The sequence below is a fragment of the Hippopotamus amphibius genome, chromosome 11 (assembly GCF_030028045.1).
Source record: "Hippopotamus amphibius kiboko isolate mHipAmp2 chromosome 11, mHipAmp2.hap2, whole genome shotgun sequence".
Classification (NCBI taxonomy): Eukaryota; Metazoa; Chordata; class Mammalia; order Artiodactyla; family Hippopotamidae; genus Hippopotamus; species Hippopotamus amphibius.
This window is the reverse complement of record NC_080196.1, coordinates 23806648-23819456: the sequence shown is the minus strand read 5'-3', so window position 1 is coordinate 23819456 and position 12809 is coordinate 23806648. Positions and strand designations below refer to the sequence as shown.

The following is a 12809-nucleotide window of genomic DNA, read 5'->3' as shown; positions in this document are numbered from 1 at the left end:
TGTACTCTCTGGCTATTATGAATAATGCTATGAATATTACGTACGAGTTTTTGTATGGACATATCTTTTTCCTCCCCTTCCCTGCCCTCCCTCCCCTTCCCTTCTCAGCTGCACTGCTAAGCTTGCAGCATCTTAGTTCCCTGACAGGGATCTAACCCGGAAGTATGGAGTCTTAACTACTGGTCCACCAGGGAAGTCCCTATGTTTGGACATGTTTTCATTTCTCCTGCATAAATAACTAGGAAAGGAACTGCTGACTCATATACTAACCCTATGTTCAAACTTTGAGGAACCACCAGACTGTTTTCTAAAGTGGCAGCACCATTTTATATTCCCGCCACCAGATTTCAAGGGTTCCGATATCTCCACATAGCCTCTGAAGGTATGAATCTTTGTTTCACAGATTATCAAGAAGTGGATGTCCCTTATGCCCCCCACATAAATTAAGCTGTGAGTTACATTTCCTATTACAGCTCATAAGCTTGAGAAAAGCAAAAGTGGAGCCAGCACTAGCATTACTAGATCTAAGGGCAGAGTGAGAGGACAGGCTGAGAGAATATAGAAATCTAACATGAATTAAATCAGGATGGGGAACTATCGGGTCCATCCTCTGCTAATCCCAGAATCTGGTTCCTTAAAAAAAGATGGGAAGCTCTCAGAACCTTCCTGCCGCCGCGTTCGGACCTCGCTGCTCCAACCTCCAGGGCCTGTTCCATCCTTCCAGCCTGCGACCAGCAGCAGAGAAAAACTAATTACATATTTTCTTGCCCTGTACACACTTTGAGGCGAGCAAAAAGATTAGAATAAATTTTAACAATGAGGGAAATCGTGCACATCCAGGCCGGTCAGTGTGGCAATCAGATCGGTGCCAAGTTCTGGGAGGTGATCAGTGATGAACATGGCATCGACCCCACCGGCACCTATCATGGGGATAGCGACCTGCAGCTGGACCACATCTCCGTGTACTACAATGAAGCCACAGGTGGCAAATATGTTCCTCGTGCTATCATGGTGGGTCTAGAACTGGGTACCATGGACTCTGTTTGCTCGGGTCCTTTTGGTCAGAACTTCAGACCCGACAACATTGTTTTTGATCAGTCTGGGGCAGGCAACAACTGGGCCAAAGGCCACTATACAAAGGGGGCCGAGCTGGTTGACTCGGTCCTGGATGTGGTTCGGAAGGAGGCTGAGAGCTGTGACTGCCTGCAGGGCTTCCAGCTGACCCACTCGCTAGGTGGGGGCACGGGCTCTGGAATGGGCACCTTGCTCATCAGCAAGATCCATGAAGAGTATCCCGACCGCATCATGAACACCTTCAGTGTGGTGCCCTCACCCAAAGTGTCCGACACTGTGGTCGAGCCCTATAACGCCACCCTCTCCGTCCATCAGCTGGTGGCGAACACTGATGAGACCTACTGCGTTGACAACGAGGCCCTGTACGACATCTGCTTCCGCACCCTCAAGCTGACCACCCCAACCTACGGGGACCTGAACCACCTCGTCTCAGCCACCATGAATGGTGTCACCACCTGCCTCCGCTTCCCTGGCCAGCTCAATGCTGACCTCCGCAAGCTGGCAGTCAACATGGTGCCTTTCCCACGTCTCCACTTTTTCATGCCTGGCTTTGCCCCTCTAACCAGCTGTGGAAACCAGCAGCATCGGGCCCTCACTGTGCCTGAGCTCACCCAGCAGGTCTTCGATGTCAAGAACATGATGGCTGCCTGTGACCCCCGCCATGGCCGGTACCTCACCGTGGCCGCTGTCTTCCGTGGGCGAATGTCCATGAAGGAGGTGGATGAGCAGATGCTCAACGTGCAGAACAAGAACAGCAGCTACTTCGTGGAGTGGATCCCCAACAACGTCAAGACGGCCGTCTGTGACATCCCACCCCGTGGCCTCAAGATGGCAGTCACCTTCATTGGCAACAGCACAGCCATCCAGGAGCTGTTCAAGCGCATCTCAGAGCAGTTCACTGCCATGTTCCGCCGGAAGGCCTTCCTCCACTGGTACACAGGTGAGGGCATGGACGAGATGGAGTTCACCGAGGCTGAGAGCAACATGAACGACCTCGTCTCCGAATACCAGCAGTACCAGGATGCCACCGCAGAAGAGGAGGAGGATTTCAGTGAGGAGGCCGAAGAGGAGGCCTAAGGCCGAGTCCCCATCACCTCAGGCTTCTCAGTCCCCTCAGCCTTCTTTGTCAGCTGCCCCTTTCTCCTCCCTCAGAATTTGCGTTTTCTGCCTCTATCTTGTTTTTCTTCTTTTTTTTGGAGGGGGGGGGGGTCCTAGAACAGTGCCTGGCACATAATAGGCGCTCAATAAATATTTGTTGTTTGTTGAATGTCTCTTCTCTCTTTCCACTCTGGGGAACCTAGATTTCTGCCATTTTGGGTAACCCTGTATTTCCTTCTGGTGCCCACTCCTTCCATCTGTCCAGTTAACATTTTCCTCTGTGTTTTCAAGATAACTCTCCAAGAAGCTGGGTCTCATCAAATCCCATGTAGAACCGTGTGCTGAAAACCCAGATAGATGACCACCATCCTAGGCCCATGTGGTAGCCCAGGGGAAAGGAAACCAAGAGCAGGTAGAAGTTCCTACAGGGAGGGGGTGGGGTTTTGGAGAGGGGCATCCAGGCTATTGAAGTCCTAGTTTCCAGATATCTCCCTGCTCCTCTCTCAGCTTCTGGGGAGGTGTTAACAGTATTATCTCCATTTTTAGTCTCCCTCCAAGCTCTGTCTTGAGCTATTTCTTTTAAGGTTCTGGCCACCACCCTGTCAAGGGGCATCCTTCTCTCCTCAACTTTACCTCCTTCATAATGTTGGATTCCTTCCTTCCCCCTGGTCAGAAATGGGGATCAAGAGGAGCAAGAGAGAGACTAGCTTTCATCTCTAAGCCTCCAGAAAGCCCCCTCCCCAGCCCTGTTTTCTTACAGAAAAAAATGACTATCAGCCCTCCTGTACCTATATGGAAAGGTGTGTGCTGCCACCTAAATGTCATCCCCCAGAGGGGGCACAGGACACCCTCCGTCTTTTGGCAACATCTCATTTCTCACTCTTGCTATTGCCTTCCCCCCACCCCTGGTTTTGTCCTATTCTATGCTTCAGATTTCTCCTGTGTTGAACTTGCTTTTTTTCATATTGAAAAGATGACATCGCCCCAAGAGCCAAAAATAAATAGGAATTGAAAAAAAAAAAAAAAGATGGGAAAAGATGGAAAGACTAATTCAGGAAACAGCCTTAGAAGGAGGAAAAGAACTTAATGAGTTTGAAAATTTATCTCTTAATACCACCGAGACTCCTGTGCACAGAAACCCCTTGGATTTGTGGGCACAATGACTGGAGAATACGACCCCTGCTGCTGTCAGAGATGGGGACACCCAGAGCACAATGAGACCAGAACTCTAACATGGAAAAGAGTAGTTGTAATTCCAAAAAATTAAAGAAGCAAAATATAAACACACACGAGATGGGGGATGAGGGTCAGACCAAGGCCTGAGCCTAGGCTGACCTGGTTACAGGAAGCCCTCACTGCCCATGGTCCTGGGGACATGCTAGGAAACTCAGGATGTCTTAGTTCCGGTGATCACAGGTCCTGGTCAGACAAGATTCTACCGAAGGACAAGGACAAAGGAACCAAGAAGATGACCCATCAGAGCAATGACCATGTCAAAGGCCATGATGCACTGAGCACTGACTGGGCACAGGCCCCGTCCACCCTCAGCTCCTCACAGCCTCCTCCTGTCCCTCCTGCAACTGACTCAGCACACCAAACAGATGGCTTCTGGAAGGTTCTCACTGTTTCCATTTATTTCCTCTCTCAAACTTTAGGAATCCTCACCTTTATTATCCCATCAACCCCTCATGGCACCAATCAGAAAAAACAAATTCATACTGGATTTTATTTTCAATAGGAAAGTAAGACAGTATTACTCAGTGCAACACAAATAAACACAGGGATGGAGGTGGCCCAGCCCCGCCTCTGCTGGAACAAGAAAGTGGATCAGGGAAGAGAACCCGGGTCAGGGTGGGGAGGGGTCGCGGTGGGCAGGGCTGGGCCAGTCTCCCCACCCCCTCACATTATGCTGATAGGAATACAGACACATTCAGATGCAGCTGCAGAAAGAGGAGTCAGGGGATCTGAAGTCACAAAGTGGGACTGAGCATCACTCAGTCCCCACAAGGCAGCTGTCTCACACTGTGGAAGAAATCATCATGAACACATTCAGGTCAGTCATGGAAGTGCTGACATTCTCAACAGCCCCCCACATGCTCAAATGTCCCACCCAAAGATCCCCACTACCCAGCGTGTCCCCTCTGCCCCAAGCCCTCTCCCAGTCTAGACCCTCCAGGGTCTCACCTTTAGGATCCGTGAGAGACACATCAGAGCCCTGGGCACTGTCACTGCCTGGGGGAGAACAAAACCAGGACGTGGTCAGAACCCACAGGAGAGAAACCAGAGAAGGAGCTTTGAGGAGGGTGAGACCCCCCATGGCCTCCTGTCTGCACCCTCACAAGGGTCTCAGGAATCACACCCCCTCCTCACTTACTTGCAGCTGGAGTGTAGCTCCCTCCTTTTTCACCTGCAAGAAGAAAATATCCCCTGAGAGGCCACGGAGAAAAGTGAATCATGAGATCCTAGAGAAACCCCCTAGTCATGGATCCCAGTGGAATTTCTGGAACTGTGACCAAAAATCCAGGACAGGATCAGGAACATGAAGAAAGGAGATGTGTGGGCACTGGACCAACTACCCTCCTGGAGGTCTGTGCTCAGCAGGGATGTACCTCTCTGACCTTTGACTGCTGGGGATCAGGTCCCCAAACAGAATTATCCAGGTAAAAACATTTTTTGGGTTTTTTTTGTTTTTGTTTTTTGTTTTTTTTAACAAGTGCTTTACAAAATGGTAAGTGTTAGCACTGAGCTTCTGACTGGCAAGCACATGTATGTGGAGGCTCCTTCCCAGTAACGAGGCAGCAAACTTCTACCTGGGCTTGATATCCCCCAGTAAGACAAGAAAACTCAGATCCCTCCCTCCCTTCCCTACCTGAGCGCCTCTTCCTCCAGATCACAGCTCCAGCCACCACAGCTCCAGCCACCAAAGCCACGCAAAGAACCAGGCCAGCAATGATGGCCATGATGGGGATGGAGGGCTGAGGAGGTTCTGTGGAGAAGAGGGAAGGGGTCCAGACCTCAGGCTTCAGTCTTGACGATGTTGAAGTGTCTAGAAGGGCTTCTGCTTTACCTGAGAAGAAGCTCCACCCCCATCTCCCCCCTTACCCCATCTCAGGGTGAGTGGCTCCTGAAGCCCCCCGTGCTGCACTCGGCAGGTGTATCTCTGCTCCTCTCCAGAAGGCACCACTAGGGCCGCCCACTTCTGGAAGGTCCTGTCCCCTGAAGGCCTGGTCTCCACAAGCTCCATGTCCTGGGTCTGGTCCTCCCCATCACGCTGCCAGGTCAGTGAGATCTCCTTAGGGTAGAAGCCCAGGGCCCAGCACCTCAGGGTGCCCTCACGGTCAGAGATGGGGTGATGGGTCACGTGTGTCTTTGGAGGGTCTGCGGAGGAAGAATCAGAAAATTCACACTCTGTGTTCCCTCCGTGGGCCACTGAAGCAGCATCATGTGCCCATCCTGAGAATGGACAGGACAATGTTTTTTCCCCCAACTTTATTCATCTTTACTTAAAACTTGTATATATTTAAAGTGAACTACATGTTGTTTTGATATACATGTACATTGAGAAGTTAATTAACAGCCAGGCTAATTAACATGTCCATCACCTCACATAGTCACCTTTCATGTGTGTGTGTGGGGGGGGGGTGAGAATGATTAAGATCAACTTTAAAGTATATAATCCAGTATTGTTAACTACAGTCTCCATGCTGTACATTAGATTCTCATAACTTATTCTGAACCTTTTTACCCTCTGACCTACGACATTCAGGACAATGGTTTTGAGAAGAAGCGGCACAAAACCCAGACACCAGCCTAGACTCGGGGATCTGGGAATATCCCCTAGTCCTTGGAAGGTTCTAGAATGAGAGACTAGGGCAGGAGGCTCCAGAACTGTGAGAGCAAGAATACAGAGTAATGGTCCTGACTCTGCTGGAGGACGAATGACTCAGAACAGCTGGAGTCCCGCCTCCTAAGATGCTCTCGGGCTGAGCACAGGCCTGAGAGAGAAAGTCAAGGTTCACAAGATGGCGGCTGGGGTCAAAGGGCACCACTAAGCAGTTTTTTTCAGGGATGGTTTCCTGCTTTTTCCCCAAAGAGACTGGATTCCTTAATTCTCCTTCAGAGACGTGGGGCCCCTGGCGAGTCCCTGTCTTGTACAGCATGTGACAACCTGGGCGGATTCCTCCCTCTCCCGACAAGAAGCCGGGGCGGTGTTCCCTCAGGGACCCCGTGTCCTCTCCTCGTGGGAAGCCAGGTCCAGCCTGAGGGGAGGTCAGGGCGGCCCCGCGGCCCCTCGTACCTGCGCGCAGCAGCGTGTCCTTCCCGTTCTCCAGGTACCTGTGGAGCCCGTCCACACACCTGCCCTCCAGGTAGTTCCTGTCCTGCTCCGCCGCACCCGCCGCCTCCCACTTGCGCTTGGTGATCTGAGCCGCCATGTCCGCCGCGGTCCAGGAGCGCAGGTCCTCGTTTAGGGCGATGTAATCGGCGCCGTCGTAGGCGAACTGACTGTACCCGCGGAGGAGGCGCCCGTCCGGCCCCACGTCGCAGCCGTACATCCTCTGGTAGGTGTGAGACCCTGACCCCGCCCCGACCACCCGCAGTGACTAAACCCAAACTGAACATGAAACCGGGTCAAGTCCCCGCGTTTCCTCCCGGGTCGGGGGGCGGGGCGGGCCCCGCCGTGTTGGGGGGACCCTCGGACCCGGAGACTCGGGGCGACTGCGGCCCGTCCCTGGGGATGGGGGTCGTGACCGGGACCCGGGCCCGCGTCGCTCACCGGCCTCGCTCTGGTTGTAGTAGCCGCGCAGGGTGTTCAGGTTCACCCGGTAAGTCTGTGTGTTTTCCTTGGAGATCCGCGTCTCCCGATCCCAATACTCCGGCCCCTCCTGCTCCACCCACGGCGCCCGCGGCTCCTTCCTCGGATTCGGGGCGTCGCTGTCGAACCACACGAACTGCGTGTCGTCCACGTAGCCGACGGTGATGAAGCGGGGCTCCCCGCGGCCGGGCCGGGACACCCCGGTGTGGAAATACCTCAGGGAGTGGGAGCCTGGGGGCGGGGAGGGGTGAGAGCCGGCCCGACCCTCCTCCCGCCGCGGGGCCCCGGGTCCGAGGTGATGGGGCCGGGAGGGGGGAGGGGGCGAGGGGCTCGTGAGACGGAAAAGGTGGGGGAAGGGCCGGGACCTCGGGGGAGAGAAGAGGGGGCGGGAAGCGAGGGGCGGACAGGACGGGACCGGGGGGGAGGGGCGGGTCTGGGCGGGGGTGAGGGAGTCGCTCCTTCCCTGGGGGTCCTGCCCCCCGACCCCCGGACGGTCCCTTCGCTCCTCCCCGCAGAGGCCGCTCCCTCCCGACCCCGCACTCACCCGCCCGGGTCTGGGTCAGGGCCAGGGCCCCCGAGAGCAGCAGGAGGAGGGTTCGCGACGCCATGAGCCGCATCCTCGGGTCTGCGGAGAAGTGAGTCCCGGCGCGGCGGGTCGGTGGAGACTTTATACCCCGGAACCGCGGGGACGCTGATTGGCTTGTGTAGGAACCGGACACGCAATGGGAGTGAGAACTGGTGCCGCGTCACGAGTGTCCGGGCAGGAGGGCCCCGCACAGGTTGTGAGAGAGAAAGTGAAACTCGGGGAGACGGGGGATCCCCAACCCGGAGCGTCCCCGCCCAGACACCGCCCTCCCGCCTGAGACCCTGAGAGCCTCGCCCTCCCGGGGACCTGGGACTTTGCCCTGATCCCTCCCTTCCGGCACCGAGAGCTCCTTGTCACACTGTGTCCCCGAGTCCTGTACCAGGGGCTGTAGTCAGCGATTTTCAAAATATTTTCTTCAGAATATTTATACAATCTTACAAATTAGTGAGGACCCCAAATATAATTTTATGTGGTTACTTCCATCAATATTTTCCATAGTAGAATTATAAATTTTAACTTATTTATTAATTTATTTAGAATAATAATAACCCATGCACTTAATATGAAAAATAACTATTTCCCAAAATAACATGGTAGTGGGAAAAGTGGAGCTTTTTACATTTTTATATTTTTGCAAGTCTCTTTCTTGTCTGTCTCAGAAGACCACTGGATTTTCATGTTTGCTTCTGCATTGAATCCATTATTTTGATTGAGGCCTTTGAAAATAAAAAGGCCCACACATATGTAGGAATAGTTATTTTTAGTAACCTTTTCAGATAATCGTGGATGTTCATCTTTGATACAAAACTAAAACTACACAAGTGGTAGTTTCTCAAAGGTTATTTTCAAAGTGGACCTGAAAACATATCATTGACTATTTTCTATTCTGTTACATTAAAATCCATAAGCCTATTTTGCACATTGAGTGTCTCTTGTACTAATGTAAGATTATTTTACGGTAATAAATTGTTTCACTAAGTTTTATAGACCATCCAGTGTCATTCATTCTTTTAAGTAAACGTATTCCATGAAGAAGAGGGTAGTTCAGCTAATAGGAATTATTTACCTTAGGACATAGTACTTTGGAATGTAGCAGAAGTGCTTGATGTGTACTTACTATGTCATCATAGAAGATACTTTTAAAATGTGGACTTATGGATGATAATTTAGGAAAGATAAGAATTTTTATTTTTTTTGCTATAGTCTTACAATGTTCTGTACAGCAAAGTGATTCAGTTATCCATACATGTATATATTCTTTTATACATACATGTATACATTCTTTTTCATATTCTTTTCCATTATGGCTTATTAAGGAAAGATAAGAATTTTTAATGTGTCAGCCAGGATGTTTTAACCTGCTTTTTTTTCTGCAAGTAAGTTGTGGTGAAAATAATTGCTAGTGCAGTTTGCTACCGTAGTCTCCATTCCTGCTAAGTTATACCTCAAAGCAAAAGTCAACATAGTGAAAAGTCAAATGATATCTTAGTGATGCTATGAAAGTAGTTTTCACCTCATGGATCTCATGAAAGGGTCTCAGTGATGTCAAGAGTTCCACAGAGCACACTCTGAGAACTGCTGTTCTGAATAAACCAGGGAGTCTCCCAACGGATCCCTGCCTTTGCCTCCTCTTCATTTCGGAGAATCCTTCTCCCTGAGCTGGACTCCCTGCCTCCCCAGTCATAGCTGAGGGCCCTGCCCAGGCTCCTCTAGGAGAGAATTCACCCCCTAGAAAGTGGTGCTAGAGAGTGTCCTTGTCTGAAAAGGGAGGTGCAGGGACAAGTGTTTCCCCTTTGGACCTGGGAACAGTTTGTGTCTGAAGGCACCACACCCACTCATAACCTATTTGGTTTTGTTACATACCAGCTTAGTATGTATTCAGATCCCAGACAGAAATGTGACATCATCTCTAAGAGAAATAATATTGGCCCTTTCATCTCACATGGGTCTAATGCATCTGACTTGAGGCCCACAAAGCATGAAGAGCAGTCCTGTCCAACAGAACGTTCTGTGGTGAAGGAATTGTTCTATATCTGTCCTGTCCAGTCAGGTAGCCACTAGCTACATGTGGCTATTTAGCAGCTCCAAGGTGGCTATTGTGCTGAGCACTTTAATTTAAATAGCCATATGTGGCTAGTACCTAACATATTGGGCAGTGCATATCTAGAATGTTCTTCATTTTCAGTCTGTTCCCCCCAAAAGATACTGTGTAACTCATAGATTGACATATTAAAATAATCTTCATATGGAAACCATGGATTTGTCTATGCAGGTCTTAGATGTATCCTTAAAGTACAGCATGTCCAGAAAGTTTCATTAATATGTATTTTAACAACTAAAGTGTTCAGACATTAAACAAACAATGGTTTATCACCTTACATAAGTGTTCAGAAGTGCCTATCACTGGAGATAATCCTTGTCTATATTGTCAATACAGTGAGCTCTTAGTGCTGTTTTCCTTAACCTGGTGAACATAAGCAGACACAGAAGTCTTAACCTGGCCCAAGAGAAAGTATTTATTGAACACAACAGATATCTAATACCTTGTAGGAACTGTACCTATTGTAAAATTATAAAGTAGAAGATGTTACCTTAGAAACCACCACCTTAGAATTCTTTACAGACTGCTCCTGCTATACTCTACACCCCTCCCTCCCCACCCCAATTCAATCGTTTCCTTTCATCTTTGGGCCCCGCTCTTCTAGATGAAAATATACATGAATTTTGCATTTGTGGAATGAAGAGTTACATGACCCAAAGATGAAAAACCATCACAACCCATAAATCTCTATGTCAATCAGATACTCGCAAGATACAAACACATGCCCCTATTCCAATGCAAAGACATATAAAAAATTTTGACAAACAGGTAACATTTCTCAATGTTCTTCAGCCAAAGACCACCAGCAGCACATCTGTGGGCAAACAAGTTGGATTCATACTGGATGCAGCGAGGGAGATGACACAGCTTCTGGGACCATGGTGTCTAGTGTGAGGTGTTAGATAGAACATATACAGGATGTGGGCTTTGGTTGGGTGATTTTGAGGAGGGTTTAGGGAGGAGGGGCTCACTCTAGATTGGGTGTTGTCAGGAAGTGGGGGCAGTTCTATGACTGGGCATCTTCCTTGTAGGGAGGGCAGACTAGAGTGAGGATACAGCTGTGATTAGAAAGAAGCAGTGGTCACTCTTATCAGCATGGGGAGAGGTTTGGTACATTGTGCGGGGAATAGTCCTGCCTTGTTTGGTCTGTGCTTGGGCAGAATGATGTCGTGGTCTTGTTTTGTCTCACTGTGTCATGGTCTCAGGTGTTTTTGTCTGATGTGGATGTTCTGTGAGGTGACGTATGTGCAACAGCAGGGTAACACAGCCGCGTGGTGAGCACCAGCCCAGCTTCCCATGACACTGAGGCCTAATGTCAGTGTCCGAGCAGCTCCTGATGTCTGGGGCTGCTTTGTCCTCCCTCAACTCAATGTTTTAAAATAACTACATCCTATACTAAAAATAATTACAAAATGTTAGAAAACAATTTAGAAAAGAAGAAATGCAAATGTCCAACAAATATATTAGTAACAAATACATGTAAAGAAATATGAGGGCTTCCTAGGTGGCGCAGTGGTTAAGAATCCGCCTGCCAAGGCAGAGGTCACGGGTTTGATCCCAGCTCCAGGAAGATCCCACATGCCACGGAGCAACTAAGCCCGTGTGCCAAAAAAGAAAAAAAAAAAAAAAAGAAATATGAATATGTAGAATAAGAAATGGGAGTAAATTAAAATCTATCATCTTGGCAAAGACAACAGTATGAGGAGAGTATTGACAGGAATTTAGTGAGAATATCCTGTCATAAAGATTGATGGGATTGAAAACTGGTACAAAAATTTTAAAGGTCACTATGCAAAATGTCTCAATAACATCAATTTGTTTAAATTTTGACACAGAAATTTCCCTTTTAGAAAATTATCTGGCGAAGATAATCACACATTCTCAAAAACTTTTATTCAAGGATATTTCTTGAGGTGTGCTGTATAAAAGCAAAAAATGGAAACAATCTAAATGCGATAGTCACTCTAATGATGGTAGCTATGAATAGAGGAAAACTTACTATGTCTCAGGCAATGATGCCATATGATTTACATAGTGGGTCAGATTTATTCCACAGAGCAAACCCATGAGGGTTTGCCACCAAGCATGTGATTCCTTTGCCCAGACAGGGAAAGGGAGACTCAGAGAGGTTAAGGGCCGTGTATTTCAAGGTCACCTTGAGTCGGGATCTGGAGACACTGGAGATAAAATGAAGAGCAACAGTTAGGACCCTGGTGATGGGAGACAGGCTGTGTTGTGAGGGAGATGGACAGAAATGACAAAGATAAATGTAGATCACTACTGAGCTAAGTGCTGTGAGGAAGAAGTTCATGATATCATGAAAGCAGAGAGCCAAGAGCCCCGACAGCTCCCCTACCACTACTTCAATGATATCTGAAGGTCATAAAAGATATATGGCATATAAAACAAAAACAGAATTCTATACAATTACATAAAGTCATAGAACCAAAAAGAGCTCTTGGAAATTAACAATAATGTCACAGGGTGTATAATTCAATAGACGAATTGAAGAATTACAGTCATACTCTCAGTAAGTAGTAGGAGTGGAAAAGTAATGGTGAGGAGGAGAGAAGACCTATAAGAATATTCCTCTATCAATAAAGAGATTCCCGCAAGTAAATAATACAAGTTTCAAAAATAATGGAGAGTAGGAAATAATAAAAAAAATTCTTTTTCAAGAAAACTTCTCAGAGTTTACGGACAAAAATTTACATCTTAAATGGCCTAACCAAATACTGACTGCAGTAAAGGAAAACAGACCTACTTCAAGAAACATCACAGTGAAATTGCAGAACGAGGATGGAAAAGAAGAGGGCTTGGAAACTTCACGAGGCAAAAAACACAGACCTGGAGGCTAGAAGACAGTGAAGCAATGCCTTCCCAATTCCAAGGAAAAAATCAGTATTTCCAACAGAGTGCTATGTTTAATCAAGTAGCCTAAGACATTTCAGAGTTACAGTGTTTTTCTTTCCATGTTCCCTTCTTCAGGATACTTTTAGGCAAAGTGGGGGTGGGGGGATGGTGGAGAAAACCAAATGAGGGGAAACATGGGATCCAGGCAGAAGGGAAGCCAGTAGGAAAGAGAGGCAGAGGGCTGCCCAGGATGAGGGGAAGGAGATCTGGGACATCAGCCCTGC

The 12809-nt window shown here is 48.6% G+C and overlaps 2 protein-coding genes across 2 annotated transcripts; one reads left to right on the top strand and one right to left on the bottom strand.

The window, feature by feature from the left end:
• Positions 1 to 727: 727 nt before the first annotated feature.
• LOC130832028 (tubulin beta chain-like) lies at positions 728 to 2197 on the top strand. Its single transcript, XM_057700565.1, has one exon. The coding sequence runs from the start codon at positions 817 to 819 to the stop codon at positions 2149 to 2151; it is 1335 nt and encodes a 444-aa protein (XP_057556548.1). The 5' UTR covers positions 728 to 816; the 3' UTR covers positions 2152 to 2197.
• A 1687-nt stretch (positions 2198 to 3884) lies between these two features.
• On the bottom strand, positions 3885 to 7673 carry LOC130832031 (BOLA class I histocompatibility antigen, alpha chain BL3-7-like). The gene is made up of 8 exons (XM_057700571.1): positions 7530 to 7673; positions 6947 to 7216; positions 6470 to 6745; positions 5275 to 5550; positions 5042 to 5158; positions 4547 to 4579; positions 4357 to 4404; positions 3885 to 4194 (listed from the first exon to the last, which is right to left on the bottom strand). The coding sequence occupies exons 1-8, from the start codon at positions 7600 to 7602 to the stop codon at positions 4190 to 4192; spliced, it is 1098 nt and encodes a 365-aa protein (XP_057556554.1). The 5' UTR covers positions 7603 to 7673; the 3' UTR covers positions 3885 to 4189.
• Between the last annotated feature and the right edge of the window lie 5136 nt (positions 7674 to 12809).